At 40.7% G+C, this 17,519-nt stretch overlaps 1 protein-coding gene across 3 annotated transcripts; it reads right to left on the minus strand.

Moving 5' to 3' along the window:
• Positions 1-3,732: 3,732 nt before the first annotated feature.
• On the minus strand, positions 3,733-14,037 carry RWDD3 (RWD domain containing 3). 3 transcript variants are annotated; one of them, XM_039228415.1, is made up of 4 exons: positions 13,938-14,037; positions 6,377-6,858; positions 4,325-4,440; positions 3,733-4,226 (listed from the first exon to the last, which is right to left on the minus strand). In XM_039228415.1, the coding sequence occupies exons 1-4, from the start codon at positions 14,020-14,022 to the stop codon at positions 4,112-4,114; spliced, it is 798 nt and encodes a 265-aa protein (XP_039084346.1). In that variant the 5' UTR covers positions 14,023-14,037; the 3' UTR covers positions 3,733-4,111. The 3 variants fall into 3 exon arrangements, with proteins under 3 accessions (XP_039084346.1, XP_039084344.1, XP_039084347.1); XM_039228413.1 differs by having other exon boundaries at positions 6,377-6,864; XM_039228416.1 differs by lacking the exon at positions 3,733-4,226 and having other exon boundaries at positions 4,364-4,440; positions 6,424-6,864.
• Positions 14,038-17,519: the final 3,482 nt, after the last annotated feature.

The following is a 17,519-nucleotide window of genomic DNA, read 5'->3' on the forward strand; positions in this document are numbered from 1 at the left end:
AACCAACAAGCAAAGAAAGGTTCCCAAAATGTCAGGGTTGACTGATTCAGATTACTACGGGAAAACTGTGTTACTGCTACACAATGGGGTCGACAAGAACTACATCAGAAGCCCAGGGAATAACCCTCAACATTTTTTTTTGTTCAATAGTTGAAGTTAATAAGCAACCCAACTACTGAAGACTTAGACACTACCAAAATAAAGATTTGGCTACCCTACTAGATAGAGAGTCCTGACTAGAGAAAGTGCTGACCGAGAGCAAAGAAAAATGGAGTAGAGGAAGAAATTATAAATATCAGCTACAGCTTCATGATCGGTTACAGAAATAAGTATCAAAGTATTCATGCAAATCTGCTTCATTGTTTGTTCTGTATATCTTTGTTTATAACTGTCTTTCCTTCCCTCTTCCCTCAAGTTCTTCCCTTTCCTTCCCTCAAGTTATATTAAGAAACGTTGGTGGTGGTGAACTTTACAGTTTATCTTCAGGTTACAGAACATCTAGGTGAATTGTGACTGAACAAGAAGAATTAAGACCTGGGGTGCCTGGGTGGCTCAGTCGGTTAAGCATCTGACTTTGGGTCAAGTCATGATCTCACGGTTTATGAGTTCGAGCCCCACATCTTTCTCCCTCTTCCCCTCCTCCACGCGCTCTCTCTCAAAATATAGAATTAAACTTAAAAAAAGAAAAAGAAAGAAAGAAAAAGAATTAACACCAGTGAGTATAATAGTAACTGATGGGACCTTAAAATTTCTCCACTTTTGGGAGAAAAGTTAAGTCTTTTCATTTGTACACACACAGTTAAATATGATAGAAGCGTAAACCTGAAGTTGCACAGACATTTAAATATGGGTAAGGAGTAGGTGTGAATGCTTAATAGGTAAAAGCGAAGGTTGTGTTGGTTACTTACTGTAGGCACACAGGTCTCTCCCCTCACTTCACACACACACATACACACACAAACACACCCATCCTCATATTTTGTGATTCTCTTGGGGTTGGGTTATTCAAACTGCATTTCCCAGACTTCTTTGCCAGCTGGATTCCTGTTGAGTTTGGTCAATAGGAGGCACTGCCAGGAGGTCTGAAGGTGGTACGGGTTCCAGAACTGTGACAGTTGTTGGCATTTGCTGCAGTGGCAGCAAGTGGCAACACCAAAGGACCAGAAATAGTACTTCTCAGTAATGGTAGCTCTGGTCCAGGCAGCACCATTTAAGCAGATCTGGGACCAACTACCACAGTCTTTAAAGGGCAGTAGCAGTTACACACTTAGCAATTTCTAAACTCTGAGTAGATCACTCTCCCCTCTTTTTTCTTTTCTCTCACCTAGCCCCATTCCTTCTCCTTTTCGCTCTTTCGGTCTTTTAACTAATTCCTGTTTTAGATTCACTGTTTGAAATACCTAGGCTGGTTTCTGATTTCCTAACTGCACTTTAACTTAATTAACCATTCTTGAATTCTTAATACTTTTCAGTTCTAGAATTTCTATTTGTTTTGTTTTGTTGTTTTCCAAATACAAATATACATTTTACAGTTTCTAATTCTAGTACCAAGTTTGGCTTTTATCTCCTGGAACATATTAAGCATAACTGTTTTATGCTCTGTGTCTCATAATTCCAGGACGTAGAGTCCCTGTGTTTCTATTTCTATTGTTTATTGTTTCTGTTGTTTCTCACTAATAGTATGTTGTGTCTCCATGAGTCGTTATCTCTGATTATTTGCTGAATATTGAATTTTAAAATTACTTATAAATTTGACACCAAAGATAATGTTATCTTCCTCCAAAGAAGATTTACAGGATATGGTGCATTAGAATCATGGATTACCCTAATCCAATTTCAAAGACTTTCTGGACCTAACAGAATCCTCAAAGTTTAGCTATACTACTGGGACAACTAGTACTTACTCTTACAGTGCAGTCTTTCACGGGTCCCAGCCCTTGGCACCCCATCTTCTATCTTCTGGAAGTCCTAATTATCTTTTCAGAAGTACCTCAAGCTGAAAAGAAAGCATCAGGGTTTGAGTAAAAAATACCAATAGAAACAGTTCTCTTCCTCTAGTTAAGAAAATACCAAAGAGACTCTTACAGACTTTGTGCACATGATTTTAAATTTTCTTTTATTCAGAATTGTCAAATTAAATTCACATAAATCTCGAACACCATCAAGGTTAGCTTTGCATTCCAATGCGTGAACATTTGTGAAAGACTTAGATGTAAACATCGAAGGGAATAATCATAACTAATACTTTTAAAACATAATTTTAGCAAATAGAAATGTAATTAATTTGAAGAAAGTCATTACCAACATTCAATTTTGCCAGACTCAAGCTCTTCTCTAGGGATGGGGGTCAAATATAAAGATGAAAGTTTGGAGAAGCATAAAGGATTGTGTGGGAAACACTTGAACACAGAAGAGTCAAGGTAAAATGAAGCACTAGCAGCTCTCTTGTGATAAAATAAAATTCAGACCCCAGCCTCCTCCTACTGCTACAGCCTTGATGACAATAACTTCAATCTCCTTGTTTAGCAAATCAAAGAAAGTGGTGATAATGACCAGTCGAAAATTTTCGAGCCTATTTTCAGTTTAGCATATCAATAGCCTGGCTTCTCCTTGCCATATACTGTTCCTATAGAGCAACCCAACTACATTTACCAGTTCTCCAGGGAAAAAAATCACAAACACCCTTGAATGAGATAAAATGAACCAAAAATCCCCCCTCAGGAGGAGAACCCCATAAGACGATCATTAATTATAAGGGTGCCTGAAAATGAGACTATCAGGCCGAACCACCATGATCCCAGAGCAGCGCTGTCAAGGAGCACTACTGGCATGCTGTAATGTGTCCTCACTTATGCCTCCCAGCATCATATACATATACATAATATACATACACATAATAACGTCACTGTACTTCATAGATCACAGTGAGAGGGATCTGTGTGGCTTTTCCTCCATCACTTGGTCCCTTATTTCAGAAGCACAGTTGGCTTTGTGAACACTAATATCCTTTCTGAAACGTAAATGCCTCCTTACACTTCTATTACAGATTTTAATGCAAGCCTTTATTTTATGGTTTCTTCTCTCCTTAGGTCATAGTAAATATATTTTAAGATTATCATACTTTAACAGATTTCCTAGGAAATAAAATAATGGCATCTTGGGGCGCCTAGTGGCTCAGTTGGTTAAGTGTCCGACTTCAGCTCAGGCCATGATCTTGCTGTTTGAGTTCGAGTTCCGCATCTGACTCTGTGCCCACAGCTCAGAGCCTGGAGCCTGCTTTGGATTCTGTGTCTCCCTCTCTCTCTGACCTTCCCCTGTGCACACTTTCTCTCTCTTTCTCTCAAAAAGGAATAAACACTAAAAAAAATTTTAATGTTATCTCTATATCATTTCCTTCATCTAACAAGTTCATTTTGTGTGAAACATTCTTCCCCTTGTAAAACCAGAAGGTGAATTTTTCAAAAAAGAATTTTAATTTAAATTGGCTCTCTAGTCCTGTAAGTAGCAGGTACCATGCTATCTGGGACCCCAAAGAAAGTGATCATAAATCAAGCTCCACAGAACTTCTTTGATTTATATTTAAGCTAACAATTTATGCACTTTCACAAAGAAATCAGTGTTATATTTTTCTTAACATTCAAGTTAAAACATTAGAGATAATAAGCTGAACGCAAGAAAATCGTGATCAAATGCTAAAAATGTAAACATGAAAAAAGTAAACACGAAAACAAATCTTTAAAAAAATTCATTTAATTACAAGAAAATTAGCCAGAAGATTGCACAGTTCCAAACAAATCTGCTATATAAACACAAGGGCTCATTTACCATCGTCGTCTTATATTTATCTTGCAAATAACATTACATCTATTGAACCTAGCCTTTGCTGGCAAAAATTAGAATACATGGATGTTTTTACTGTTTAATATTCCATAAACAAAATTGGGTTTTGTTCCTGAAGTTAGAATGTAGCTATCATTTTGCTTCAGAAAAACTTTAAAATTGTTCCCTTGTGAGGATTTCAATTAGCCATTCCCAAAACCCAATGTGAAACACAAAACAAAACAAAACAAAGAACCACTGCTATCTTACTAAAAGATTCCTGTCTTCCATTTCATTTTACCAGCCCAATCACAAATTCGGAGAAAAGCTTCTTAAGTCCTGCAGTTTCAAATTCCTTTTGTAACTCATCCAACGATGAATACTCTTTGACTTCAAATGCCAGAAACCTGCATTATACAAGAGAAACTCATGAATATGCCTAGATTTGTCAGAGTATAATTATCGATTCAGTTACTTTTCCTTCTGCAATAGTACTAAATTATACCTTTTGTGTTCTGTCTGTACTTTTGTTTCAAACAGTACACTAATCATTTTCTCTTTGCATTTCTTTCCACTTGAGTCCACATCTACTTTGGAGGTTTTCTGAAGAATCAGGTATTCCTAAATGATAAATCAGTACATTAAAAACAGATGTTACTCTCATTCTCAAAGTCCTAGTTTTAAAGGAGCCATAAATCTGCAGGCTTATCTCCCTGTTGAATGAGTACCCCCTTTCTGAATCAAGCAAAAGGGCTACGGTGTCTTTCCACGCTAGGCAGCAGAATGTGCTGGGAGAAGGATGCGATCAAACTACACAGGTTTAAACCTGGACCGCGCAGCCTGCTAGATGCGATTCCACGCTGGCTGCCTACACCCTCTGTGCCTCGGGTCCTACTCCGGGACGTGGCACTCCTAACAGCACCTACCTCACGCGATGCCATGATTAAATGAGTTAATATGTGCAAAGCACTCAGAGGAGAGGCTGACACACACTGCTACAGCACAATTAATAGTACCAAGTGCTGTCATTAATATTACTACTTCCGTGTCTGAAAGAGGTTAACAGGCACACAGCACTTACCATCCTAAATAGGATGGCATCTATAAATAGGTACCTGTACTTCTCCATCCTGATCTGCGATCTTAGAAAATTTAACCGAGATATTTACATTAAATGGCATTTTGGGGAAAGTTAATTTAAAAAAAAAAAAGAACTCTTTAAAAAGTGTAATTTCTCTACATTAGCCAAGTTCTAGTCAAATGAATAAATACTTGCTAATTGATTGATGGATTCAATCTGAGTAACAACATCTGCAGAACAGCTGCACTTAGCCTAACATTCCTGAGCTGGCTTAAAGAAAAATCTGAGCCTTTCAGGGAAATACGAACAAGAGTATTAATTTGTATTCATTTTGTCAGCCAGTAGTTTACTCGAAATATCAAGTTTTGTAGATATACTATAAATCACCTTAAAGTATCTAGTTCTTTGGACAGACCTCAAACCAAGATTTAGATTAAACTTTAATTATTTGTGGTATCTACACACTATAACCCCAGCACTCATCTGGTTAACCAAATGCCAATTACGTATTGTGGTAAGTGCCCACCCTGAAAAAACTAGATAGTTATTTTACAAATCTTACAGATTATAGGTTGTGCAAGCTTAATCTGTTTTGAATAAATTCAATTGTAAGTATTCTTGACCCAACCTATCTGAAAGCATAAAACCTATTAAGTGATTTGTAGTGCTTTCAAGATGTAAAATATAATAAGCAGCTTTCCTTGTCTGATACCACATAAAACAGGTTAGATGAGTTGAGAATTCGAACTTGGAAAATCTGAAGATGATGATTTTGAAAGCAGCTGCTGAGACAAGTCAGGTGGAAAGCAAAAGTGAGGTAGGTGGTGACAAGCTGACAGCCTCAATGATCCTACTTCCATGAACACTAAATCCTGGTTAGGAAAGATCAGCTCCTCTTTCCAGGTATTAGAGGAGCCAAATTAAAGTGTCAGAATGTGTTTTTAACTGCCAAAAAGTTAAACGTTTCAGAGACTACCCACCAACAGACATCATGCTGTGTCAAAGAACGAAATACAAATATGCACAAACTTTTAGTGCACATTTATAAAGTTAAGGCTCAAAGCTAATTACAAACATTCATGCACTACAGAGATTTTTTTTAATAACCCTTACTTTTGTTATGTGGAATGATTTTTTTAAGTTTATTTATTTATTTTGAGATAGAAAGTGGGGGAAGGGCAGAAAGAGAGGGGGACAGGGAATCCAAAGCGGGCTCTGTGTTGACAGCAGAGAGCTCAATGCAGGGCTTGAACTCAGGAACTGTGAGATCAGGACCAGAGCCGAAGTCAGACGCTCAACCGACTGAGCCTCCCACGCACCCCTGGAATGATTTTTCAAATATCATCTACTTATTCAAGCTTTGCAAGTTTGTAGACATGATTAGAAGTTAAAGACATTCTTAAGAAAATGGAGATCCATTAACAGCATTTTGGCAGAAAATAGCCAAATTCATATTCCACATTAAACTTTCCGCACCTTGATATTGCTTCTGTCTCCTTGTAGTAAAATCAGTATTATTTTACCCATGAACATCAGTCTTCCTGTCAGCTGTAAGTCAGAAGCCCACTTCTCCACAGTTTTGACATATTTGGTCTTTGCTCTCATGTGATCTAAACGCAAAAGAGTCATCCACAGTCCATCACCCGCAGTGGTGTCTGTCGCACAGGTACACTTTTCGGTGCCACTTCCAGTTTCCGGCTGGTTGAGGATGTGCCTGAGATTCTGCTGAGTCCACAGAACCAGCTCATGAACCATAGGTTCCGACAGAAGGTTCTCTGCTTGCTTAAGTAACTTCTCTTTCACAGTCATGGACTGGGCCCGGGTCAAGTGTTCCGAGTGAACCGAGATGGCAGGTGGACACAAAGGGTAATTTACCGGTAAATGGAACAGCAATTCTAAAGGTACATCCTCACCCACAAGTCCTTCAGCTTTTGTGAGAATTCTGCACACGGTCCCATCTGTCTCTGGAAAGCACCCAAAAATAATTATTAGCTATGAATAATGTGATTCGAATGGCACACTAAGAAGTCAAAACTGGTGTTTCAAATCTACTTTTTTTTTTTTATGAGAAAACTTGAGTTATTTTGTGAAGAGACGCATTATACTAAGAGAGCTGTGAATTACAGATTGTCTCCTTCAACCACACATATGGACTCCGGGTTCTCTGGCATCTACACTGGCTATTGCCCCATTTTGATTCAGATTTCCCAGAGGGTTTCTCATCATAACTTTTTTCTATCCACACTTAGTTATAATTCTGGAAACTCATAATAAATTCATCCGAACGTTCAGAGAAACAGTATTGTGTATAATACTGTGTATAAAACCAGTAATTAATTAAAACGTGATACAGTACATCCAAGGACGGTCACTGTGGGGCAGATCCAAGTCAAAGCAAACACTGGAATGTTGTGTGGCTGCAGGGGCAGAGAAACCGATGACTGCACACGAGACAGTAACTGCCTGGCCCCGCTCTTTTCTTACTTCAAATATATTAGTATCAGTGTAACATGAAGGTAGCAAGATGAACTAAAATGGGGCTGACATCAATTCAGCCCTTTCTGGCTCCATCAGGAGGAGGGGGAAGCACGCACAGGACAGGAGATGAAACAGTCTGCTCTCTTTCAGATTTGCTCCACTTCACCCCTCTGATGTGTTCCACACCACTTCACCCCACTTTTCAAAAAGTTGATGAAACGTCAGGCTGATTCATTCTGCAGGGGGCAAGAAGCACACAGATCAGAAGAGCAGAGTAGCACAGAACTGGGTGCAGACAGATCTCTTTGAAGCTAACTTGCCTCTCTCTACCCCTACTTCTTTCTCCACACGCCCTGGTTCCACTCTCCTTCACAAGAGAGGCAGGCAAACCTTTCTCATTTTCATACATGGATGGCTGCCCAACAGCCTCAACAACTGGAACCTGAATGTGTCTCCCTTTTGAGAACCAAACAGAACATTAAAATGGCTTTCTAGCCATCGGATTCCATTAACACAGAAGCTGTTGTTACAGACGTTGATTTCGTACAGGACCAAACACATCTGCTACAGAGAGGTTTTTGTCATGTGTGCATGTGGTTTTAATAGACTCTTCACTAGCAGCTGCAAAGCATTACTATTTTTTAAAAAATTTAATGTTTATTTTTTTTTGAGAGAGAGACTGAGTGCGAGTGGGAGAGGAGCAGAGAGAGGGAGACACAGTATCCGAAGCAGGCTCCAGGCTCTGAGCTGCTAGCATAGACCCCGGTGCAGGGCTCGAACCCATGAACTGAGAGATCATGACCCGAGCCAAAGTCAGACATTTAACCAACTGAGCTACCCAGGCACGTCCAAAGCATTACTATTTTAAGACACCACCCAGAACACAGACAATAACCATTATGGAGACCATATTAAATTGATACAGCTAAAATTTGCTGACATAAGTAAAATGCATACTGTATAAAGAAAAATTCTCCAAATCGAATTTAGTACATTCCTCTACAATCCACGTTTCTCAAAACCCTTCTTTCCTCCAGCCAATTCCTTATTTTTTTAAGTATTTTATTATTAAATAGGGTCCTTATATGTCAGTTAGATCAGTACACTTCACTATGTGAAATGGGCATTATAAATACACCTACAGACAATGTATGACTGAAGAAACTCTCCGTAAAACCTCTAGGGAGCCCAATTTCTCTCTCAAGGGGAAGCTTAACTTTTGAAGACCTTATACACTCATTATTCAACAAATATTCACCTAAAATCTGTTTTATGATTCCCACGGTACTTTGAACATAGTTTGTGGTACTTTCATACCAGAATTATTACGGTGGAACCAAATGAACTATTTTCTACACATTGGAATACCTCATTTTTCTTTTTAGACAACAACCAAGAAGTAATTTTACAAGTTATAAGAAACTTTTAAATTTTACAGTTACACAGCTCTAAGCTGTATATGCATCTAGCTCATAACCATGGGTCTCACAGGTGCAGAAGTCACTGCTACCTGTGGGAGGCTAAATAATGGTCCAACGATGCATACGTCCTGATCCCCAGAACATGGCAAAAGGGCCTTTGCAGATGTGAGGAGGTTAATGATCCTGAGACGGGCCCAAAATATAATCACAAGTGTTCTTATAAGAGTAAGGCAAAGGAAGATTGTACCACAGAAGGCAATATAATCAGTGAAGCCAGATGCCATGATGTTGGCTTTAAAGACAGAGAAGGACCATGAGCCAAGGGGTACAAGAAATGCACCCTAGAAGCTGGAAAAGGCAAAGAAGTGGATTCACCCCTCAAGCTCCAGGTGGCCCTGCTGACCACCTGACTGCAGCTCAGTGAAAGTCATTTCAGACTTCTGACTTCTGGGACTATAAAAGAAAATATGTGTTAAACCACCACGTTTCTTAGAAATTTGTTACAGTTGCCACAGGAAACTAATACTGTACCTGTGCCCACAAAGCAAGCTTTTCCCTTCGAGCAAGAAGAATCCTTTTCTGATCAAAACCCTGAAACCCACAGTGTTCTCCAATCCCTGTCATATAAGTACCCACCTGTTCCTCCCCAGAGCAGATAACCAACTGACAAACAGCCAGTCCAGGGAGAAAGTATAAAAAAGGCTATTGAGCTGGCCATTCAAATCCTTACCAATTTTCATTTTCCTCTCCTAGTAATTTTCTGGTCCTAGTCAGCAAATAGAAAAGCAATGGGAGAAATCCTGACTTTTGCCTTAGAAAATCATAAAATTATTAGTTGCATGTTTAGAAGAAAAACTGCGTTGAGTCTTTTAAGAACTGGAAAGGATTAACATTCTTTCTAACTGGCCTTGTTGGTGACAGTGACTCCCTGCCCATTCCCTCCTACCAAAAGCACGCACACACACGCACACACACGCACACACACACACAGACACACACACACAGGCTGCAAACTAAAATTACACAAAATGATGTTATCACTTCAGGAAAGTGAAAAGCCCAATAACATGCACCACTCTGCTGATATTTAATTGTGGTAATAAAATTCTTTTAAAAACTCATTTTCTCCCTTAAACTCTAGAAATGTGTATATTACCCCTCCATTTCATATCTGTCTTAGTTTGTACATGCAATTAAACTGGCTCTCTCTCACATCAGAATTTTTCATGTCACCACATGTACTGTCAATCTGATTTTTCATTAAAAAAAAAGATTCAGAAAACAAAGTTGTCTCTATCTGCTTTAAGATTATTAACAGCTTAGAAAGAACGATTAACAGAAAAATAATCATGCTCTAAATCTAATGCTAATCTGTCATTCCCTGGCCTCAAAAAACTCGTTATTAAGTTTAATTCACAAACTTATCATTGTCGATACACAGCTATGCCCTAGAAACCTATGCTTGTCCTAGAAAATGAAAATTTTCCTAAGTCCCAAGATGATGTTAATCCAAAAACCCCACCAAAAGATGTAGGTCTTGCCTCTGGTTGAAATTAACAAATTCCCTAGTCTTTTTTTGTTTGTTTGTTTGTTTGTTTTAAAGTAAGTCACTCTGCCTTATAATAAGTGTATCAATTTTAAAAGTAAAACACAAATCAAATAGGTTTCAAACCTTATTCTTCCTTACAAGTACATGAAAGAAATTATACACCTAACTCCACTCAAAATAACAGAAATTCAAAGTAGAGAAACTGAACAGCAAATTCCACAGCAAAGTTATTTTTACGGTTTTCCCCCACTTCATAGCCACACAAGAGAAACTTAATCCATGCTGTTCAGTAACAGAAGACATTTAAAAATGTGAACAATTTAATAGCATGAGTTCTTCAAAATTCATTTAGAGCCCATTAAGAAACCATACACAACTGGCTTTCCTTTTACTTGCCTTTTATTTTTCAACTATTAAATATCCTCAGAGTAAGACTTTGTTCAGAAAACCAGTAAGAGGCCCCCAATATCCTCTGGTACTTCACCGCACAGGGTTTTCTTTCCTCTTGCTCCCAGGTAGCTCACCACAAGCCTACACCCCCCTTGTGCTTGTTTTTATGTTACAGCTGGATTTTCAGGTGTCTAAAATGTGGTCAGAGAAAAAAAGGAAAAGGAAAACTAAAAATAAGGGAAGCTAAAAGTGGCAATCCCGTCCTTTAGAAGTAAAGTTCAAGGCCGAATTGGTTTTACAGAGGCGAGCTCAGTACTGACAATCAGCAGGAAAGAGAGCTGAGCAGATTTAGAGGGGTCAGTGGGTGACAGTCATGATTCATTTTGCAAGAGGGCCCAATCCAATCTGAACATGAGTGTTAGCAGAATACAAAATTCGTTCTGAAGCCACTGTGCAAGCATAAGCCATTGAGCCTAACATACCTCCCATTTTACAACTGTTTGATCTGCAAGATAATTTCCACAAATACAACTTCATATATAGTGAGTACTGACTACACCAATACAATCTGTGACCCGCACGTATCTCATCAGGAAAATGAGGACTTATAACAATATCAATCTCCTCTATCTGACTGGTGTGCATGCATATACATGCACACACATTCCCCTTCAGAATCATTCTGAGCCTAAGTTGGGGCATCCCCATCTCTTTTCTCTGGGTGCTCATTATTGCTCTTTCACAAGTGTTATCCTTCCTAAGAAGTATGTCCCTCATGCAGTAGCCCCATTACTATCAAGGAGAATGATACAGTGCCAAGGGTCCACACACTCTGGGGCCTGGTGGTTACTTAACCAGCCTGCTCATCTGTTAACTTCTCGATGCATTTGAAGTATCAGGTACGTGACTCCATTAAACCTGGCATCTAGCCCGACTACACTGTGCAGGGAGGGATAATAAGTCTGATCTGGTCTACCCACAGCCCAGCCTAGTAGACAGGAGTGTGAGGGTTCACAGAATTTGTACCCAGAAGAGAAAAGTTATACCTGATGCCTCTTACTATATATAAGCTTACTATAACCACTGTAAAGAGACCACGTGCTTAATTTCCCTGAAATTTCCAGCACAAATTAGCCCAACTTAACCGATTCCAGTTATTCAGCCTCTTCACTCTCAAGGCCTTAATAGCTGACCCTTGGGTCGACAGTCTAACCCTTCCTGGGCTATCTCATACCAGAAGTACAATCCCACCCACAACGTCCCAATTCCAGGGGCACCAAGAAGCAGCATATTTTGGGGGAGGCCAGAAAGAACCTGATAGTATTAGGAATGTTCTGGTATCAAACTTATATCCTCCAACCCGAGCTGACAGTGACAGAATGGCAGCCAGAAGCCCACTGTGTTTATTGTGGTCCGTTAAAGAAGTCCTTACCTTACCCTGAATTCCCAGTTGTGAACATCAAACACCCCTATTTCAATCACTGAATTGTTCTATTCTCCAATGAACCCTTCAGCAACAAAATGTCCTAAATTGTTACACTGAATTCTTTTATAATTCAATTACTTATTGATGCCAGAATGTTGAATTAAATTAATTAGGAGGCATGGCCTGAAAGTCATGCTCAATTTAACAGCAGATAAAGGGTCCACAGTGTTCTCCCTATGAAAAAACTGCTTTCTTTCTATGCTGACTTTTTTGGGTTTTCTCTGACCTGTCGGCAGTGTCTCACGCTCCGCTGTGTACCCATGACCCAGCCCACTACCATCTCATCCTCTTTGAGGTGTGATGGGAAACCATATGTTCATATTTCCAGGCTACTCCCAGCTGAGGCATAATGAAGGAATTTAGGAAAACTGATGATTTCTCAAATAGCCTGCCTAAGGCAGAAGTAATTATCAATTAAGAGACATGGAGAAAGTAAGATGATGAGGAATTATGAATGCTACCCAGTAAGAAATGGGATAACAAGAAAACACTAAAATTAGTAAATTCTTTCGTATGGATTGTAAATGAGTTTCTATAAGATCCAAGACAGGCTAGGCACTGAAAAGGAAGCAGCTCTCCATGATCTGCACTGCTTCAGTGTCTGGAACAAAGCTGTGGTCCCATGAAAACAGGTGATGCAAGGAAAAAATGAAAAGGCCCAGCTCTGGCTTCCTGTGAGAACAAGGCACCAAATGATACCACGAGACCCTAGCCCTGGATGGCTTTCTCACAACGCCCAGAACGTTTGTAGATTACTTTCTTAACCGTCAACCAAGCTACAGTCACAACGACAATTTTTAATAGTTGTTGAAACATAACAGAAGGCTAAATCCCATGCCAAAAGATTTACATAATGTACTTAAAATCTAAACGAAAACTGAAAATTATCTGCGCCACTGCACTTTCTCATAATCTGCAGTTTTGGTTTTTACTTGCTAGAAGTCACAGACAGGGACAGAATTAGCTTTACCTATCGTCAAAAAACAGCCAAAAGAACCCTCCTAGACTGTAAGCTCCTGGAGGACATGGGCGGTGTCAACCTTCCCAATGTTTACTGGGAATCAGTACGCGGGACCAGAAAGATCCGTTGAGTCCCCAAGAGCAATGGACAGCCACCTTTCAGCGGACTAGAGCAAAGCAGAAGAGCAATCAACTTGGACCGAGACAACGTTCGGATAGAGCACTGGGCGAATTCAAAAATTCATTCAATAAACATTTACTAACTACCACATGCCGGGCACTGTCCTGGGTGCACGGCGTTGTGTGATTACGTAACAGCGTGCCCGCCGTCCCGCAGCCTGGGTCACTGAAAGCCCATATGCGGTTAAAACTGCGGCGAGGGCCCGTAAGGAAATAATACAGAGCTTACAAAGGACAAAACGCAATTTGGGGCGGCTGGGTTTAAACCGGGCGTGTCAGGGGAGGCCTCTTTCCAAGGTGAGATCTGAAGTCGATACAGGCGGCCCGGGAGCAGGCTCGGCGGACGCGGGCCCGCCGGCCTCGGTTCCCCGCTTCGCGCCACGGTTCACGTCGGACGCGGTCTCCACACTCTCCCGCCTGCTCCCACACATCTCCGGTCGCGGGGCGGGTCGTTCCATCCTTCAGCTAGCGGGGTTCCCCCCCCCGCCCCCCACGGCGGGCCCCGAGGCAGGGAGCCCAGTCGCGGTGGTGGGGAGGAAGGGCGTCCGGCCCCTCCGTCGCGAGGGTAGTCACCTGAGTGGCTCAGCACTTCCCACTCGCCGGGCCCGCAGAAAATCGCGGCCAGGGCCGAAAGCTCTCCGCGCGCCGGCTCCGCCATGACCGCCCCGCGGCCGCCGCGCCTCCGCTTCCGCCGCCGCCGCCCCTCCCTCCACTGGCCCGGAGCGGCGCTGCCGGGCAGCCACTGGGGGGCGCCCCGCGTCTCCCCCGCGCGCGCGGCCGCGAGGGGACGGTGGCCGTACGAGTCCCGCCCACAAGCTCCTGCTTACAGACTCAGGACGCGAAGCTCGAACCTTCTGACGGGACTTTTCCCGGAGCCCTGAGGTGATCTTGCCGCTCACCGGTTGCTTTCCTGACAGAGGGAGGAGGCCTCCCGCTAAAGCCCGAAATCCCCTAACTTTAGCCCAGGCTTTGAACACTCACCATTCCCGCCTAGACTTGGCCTTGGGGCTGCCTCGGTGGAGAACCGACCGGGCGAAAGAAACTTGGTGTTTAGGGAGACAAAGACAAGCAGGCAAGTGACCAGCTGGGAGGTGAGCCCTCGTCCGGCTCAGAATTGAACTAGGTGTTTGGGACTTTAGAGGTAACAGAGCAGGTGAGACTCTGTCCCATGAAGCTGGCAGTGACCCTGGCAATGTGGGACACCCAGAAAGGGCCCCGGGACAGTGACAATCCCAGATGCTGAGCTGTAACTGGCACTGGGAGTCTGGACCAGGGTTGGCTTCCTGGGACCTCTTTCTCTCAACCCAGCAAAAGCAGAGGACCGGACCTGCCAATCCTGCCATTCTATGGATGTTACTGGGTAGGCCTCTTAACATCTTAACCTTCCCCCATTTGTCTCCTGCCTTTACAGGAGACAGCCCAGACTCCTTGCCTTTGGTATACAATCAAGTGTGTAAACGCAGCAAACGCTGGCTTTGCAGTATTATTCATTGTGTGATATTCAATGTTTACAAAACATGTGACTCTTAGGGTTAATAATGGACTGATCAACCTAGATCCGGCACTTCAGTTCAAGGAATTTGAGCAATACCAATAGGGTATCAGAATTACCAATCCACTCTGTTCCAGCTTTGACTTCGTGAACAAGAAGATTACAGTGATCCTCTGTGATCGTTCTATCAGTCAGCATGTTTGGTTTGACCTTTTGTTTTTCTAAATAACAATTTAAAATTTTGTGGCCCCAAGAAGTAGCTGGTGTAGCTCTCAGAAGTTCCACACTTTTTGTTTGTATTAGAAATAATGTTTTGTAAGAAAAATCAGAGAATTTAGACGGCTACACAGTGACTCCTGTCACTGACCTACAGAAGTCACAACAAAGGGGACTGATTTTAAGATTCTGAGTCCATGTTACCATCCTCACTATCATTACCACTGTCGCGAAAAAGATTTTAAAAAGGAAAGATGCTGGCTTCCAAAAGCAGAGAGGAAATCTAACCAGATAGACTACGGGAGAAATGCTTTTCACAGAATGCACTGCCGTGTGATTTTCGTGACCCCAAGTAATTAAGAGCACCGCAGTGCGCCTAAATGGAAAGACAAAGGTTTATTTAAACTCACAATTATCTCTGATGTGGCCAATTTGTTTAGTAATAATTTTTTACATTTCTTTGAGTTATTTCCAAAATAGCAGTTCAGTAGGTTCATAATTAGTTTCTAAAGGAGTTTGGTGAACAAAAGAATACATTTTTAATTTAAAATATCACTGATTTAATTTTAAAGTCTAATGTCAGTATTAAAATTCAAATAGTAGTTATTTAACTTATTAAAGGTAGTCTATAAAAAATCAGATAGCTCATCTTTTTTTTTTTTAATTTCCCAAATTCAACATAAGTGATAGGAGTGAAATGATATGAACAGCAAGACTCCAGTTGTCAGAAATATTAGCAGACAATCAGGAAGGCTGAAGTCAGAGAGGGTTCTATGAAACTGATGTAAGAGTACATCAATCTATTCAAGATTTTCTTGTCAATAGGTTTCTTCTTTGCTCTTCCCTTCTCGGTTGATTTCTTAACCTGCTTTTCATCCTCCATTTAGCATGTTTAAATAAAAAAGAAGTCGATGTGAATGTCTTTTAAATTGACACTATCCTAAGGCCCTGAAATCCCATGAATAAGTTTCTACTCTCTGACATTTGGAAGTAATCATCACAGAGAAAGTATAATGTCAGCTTGATATTTCTCACACTATGAAAATATCAGCTACATGTCAAATATCTAAAGCCTACCTTAATGTAATAAATTTTCTTGTATTCACAGGCTACTGAAAATTCTAAATATTTAAATGTGGAATGAATGTCTAGACATGTGGATGAATGTCTAGTTAGATCATTGTCTCTTTCTCTACCTCTCTCCACTTCCTCTCCCTCAGTGTATGGGTGGCTAGAATATTATTTATACATTGCAACTTCTCTAAAATAGTTGTTTTCCCAAGACCATAAGGAGACATTTTAAATCTTTCAGCTCCAGTTAAAACCACAAGCCCAGGAGATAGTTCCTTTAACTTCTCTCAGAAAACACTTCTACTCTATCGTGAGTAGTATGTAGACCTAAATACTCACTCTGTGCCTGAAATTTTAAGTCAAACCCCACTTGGCCATAGAAATGAGAATACACAATTTTAAGAGTATTAGGAGAGGAGCGCCTGGGTGATTCAGTCAGTTGAGCATCCAACTTCGGCCCAGGTCATGATCTTGTGGTTTGTGAGTTCGAGCTTGGCATCTGTCTCTCTGCTGTCAGCGTGGAGTCTAACTTAGATCCTCTGTCTCCGTCTCTCTCTGTCCCTTCCCCCTCTCTTTCTCAAAACTGAACATTAAGAAAAAAAAAAGAGTATTAGGAAAGGTTGGTTAAATGTTAGTATCATGTCAAAAAAGTTAAATACTGAAGTAGTGAGACATGATAAGGGAAAATGATCATGACTATACAACAAGTAAAAATGCTTTTAAAAACCACAAGATTATTGTACATCTGAAACTAATAGAACACTGTTAACTAACTGGACTTAAAAACTTAGAGAACCACTTAAAGAACAAAAGAGGCATTACATGCCAACATGCTAAATAAACCTGAACTTCAGTAAGTTGTGCTACTGGTTTTGCCTACAGAACTTCTGTATTTTTCTGTATTTATTTATTTCATAAAATGTTCTTGGGCACACATGGATTGTTGACTGGTCTGGCCCTACAAGTTGAGTGTTTTGAAATATAGAGATGAAAGCAATAAGCCCTTGTTCTCAGACTTCAGTCTTAGGTTAGACAAGTAAACACAATGAGCAACAATTACAGATTCTTTCACCACATTTCCTTACTGGTGTGAAGTTCAGTATCAATAGGTGAAAGCAATGGGAGTACCTCTCACGACTTCCCAGAGGAGAAATCTGTAACGCTTGGGAACACCGTAAGTTTCCAAAAGAACATAAAGTCAGTTGTGTTGATTGGTCATAGCTCTTTTTGTTCTGTTACAGTGTGAAAGTCAACACATTTATTTTTCACCAAGATAACAAAGTAAAAGCAAATAAGATCCATGAGACTTTAACAGTGACTCTGTTATACCATTTTGTGGCAAGATCTGCCTCTGCCATGTCCAAATAATCTGTACT

This window comes from Hyaena hyaena, unplaced genomic scaffold (genome assembly GCF_003009895.1).
Source record: "Hyaena hyaena isolate Hyena2069 unplaced genomic scaffold, ASM300989v1 scaffold_32, whole genome shotgun sequence".
NCBI classification, from domain to species: Eukaryota; Metazoa; Chordata; class Mammalia; order Carnivora; family Hyaenidae; genus Hyaena; species Hyaena hyaena.

Bases quoted from the DNA above. Each gene is read 5' to 3' on its own strand.
- RWDD3 (XM_039228413.1), bottom strand. From the start codon at position 14,022: ATGGCGGAGCCGGCGCGCGGAGAGCTTTCGGCCCTGGCCGCGATTTTC. The intron at 6,865-13,937 runs GTGACTACCCTC...GGTGCTTTCCAG, and splicing joins GGAAGTGCTGAGCCACTCAG to AGACAGATGGGACCGTGTGC. The intron at 4,227-4,324 runs GTATAATTTAGT...TGTATAATGCAG, and splicing joins GTACAGACAGAACACAAAAG to GTTTCTGGCATTTGAAGTCA.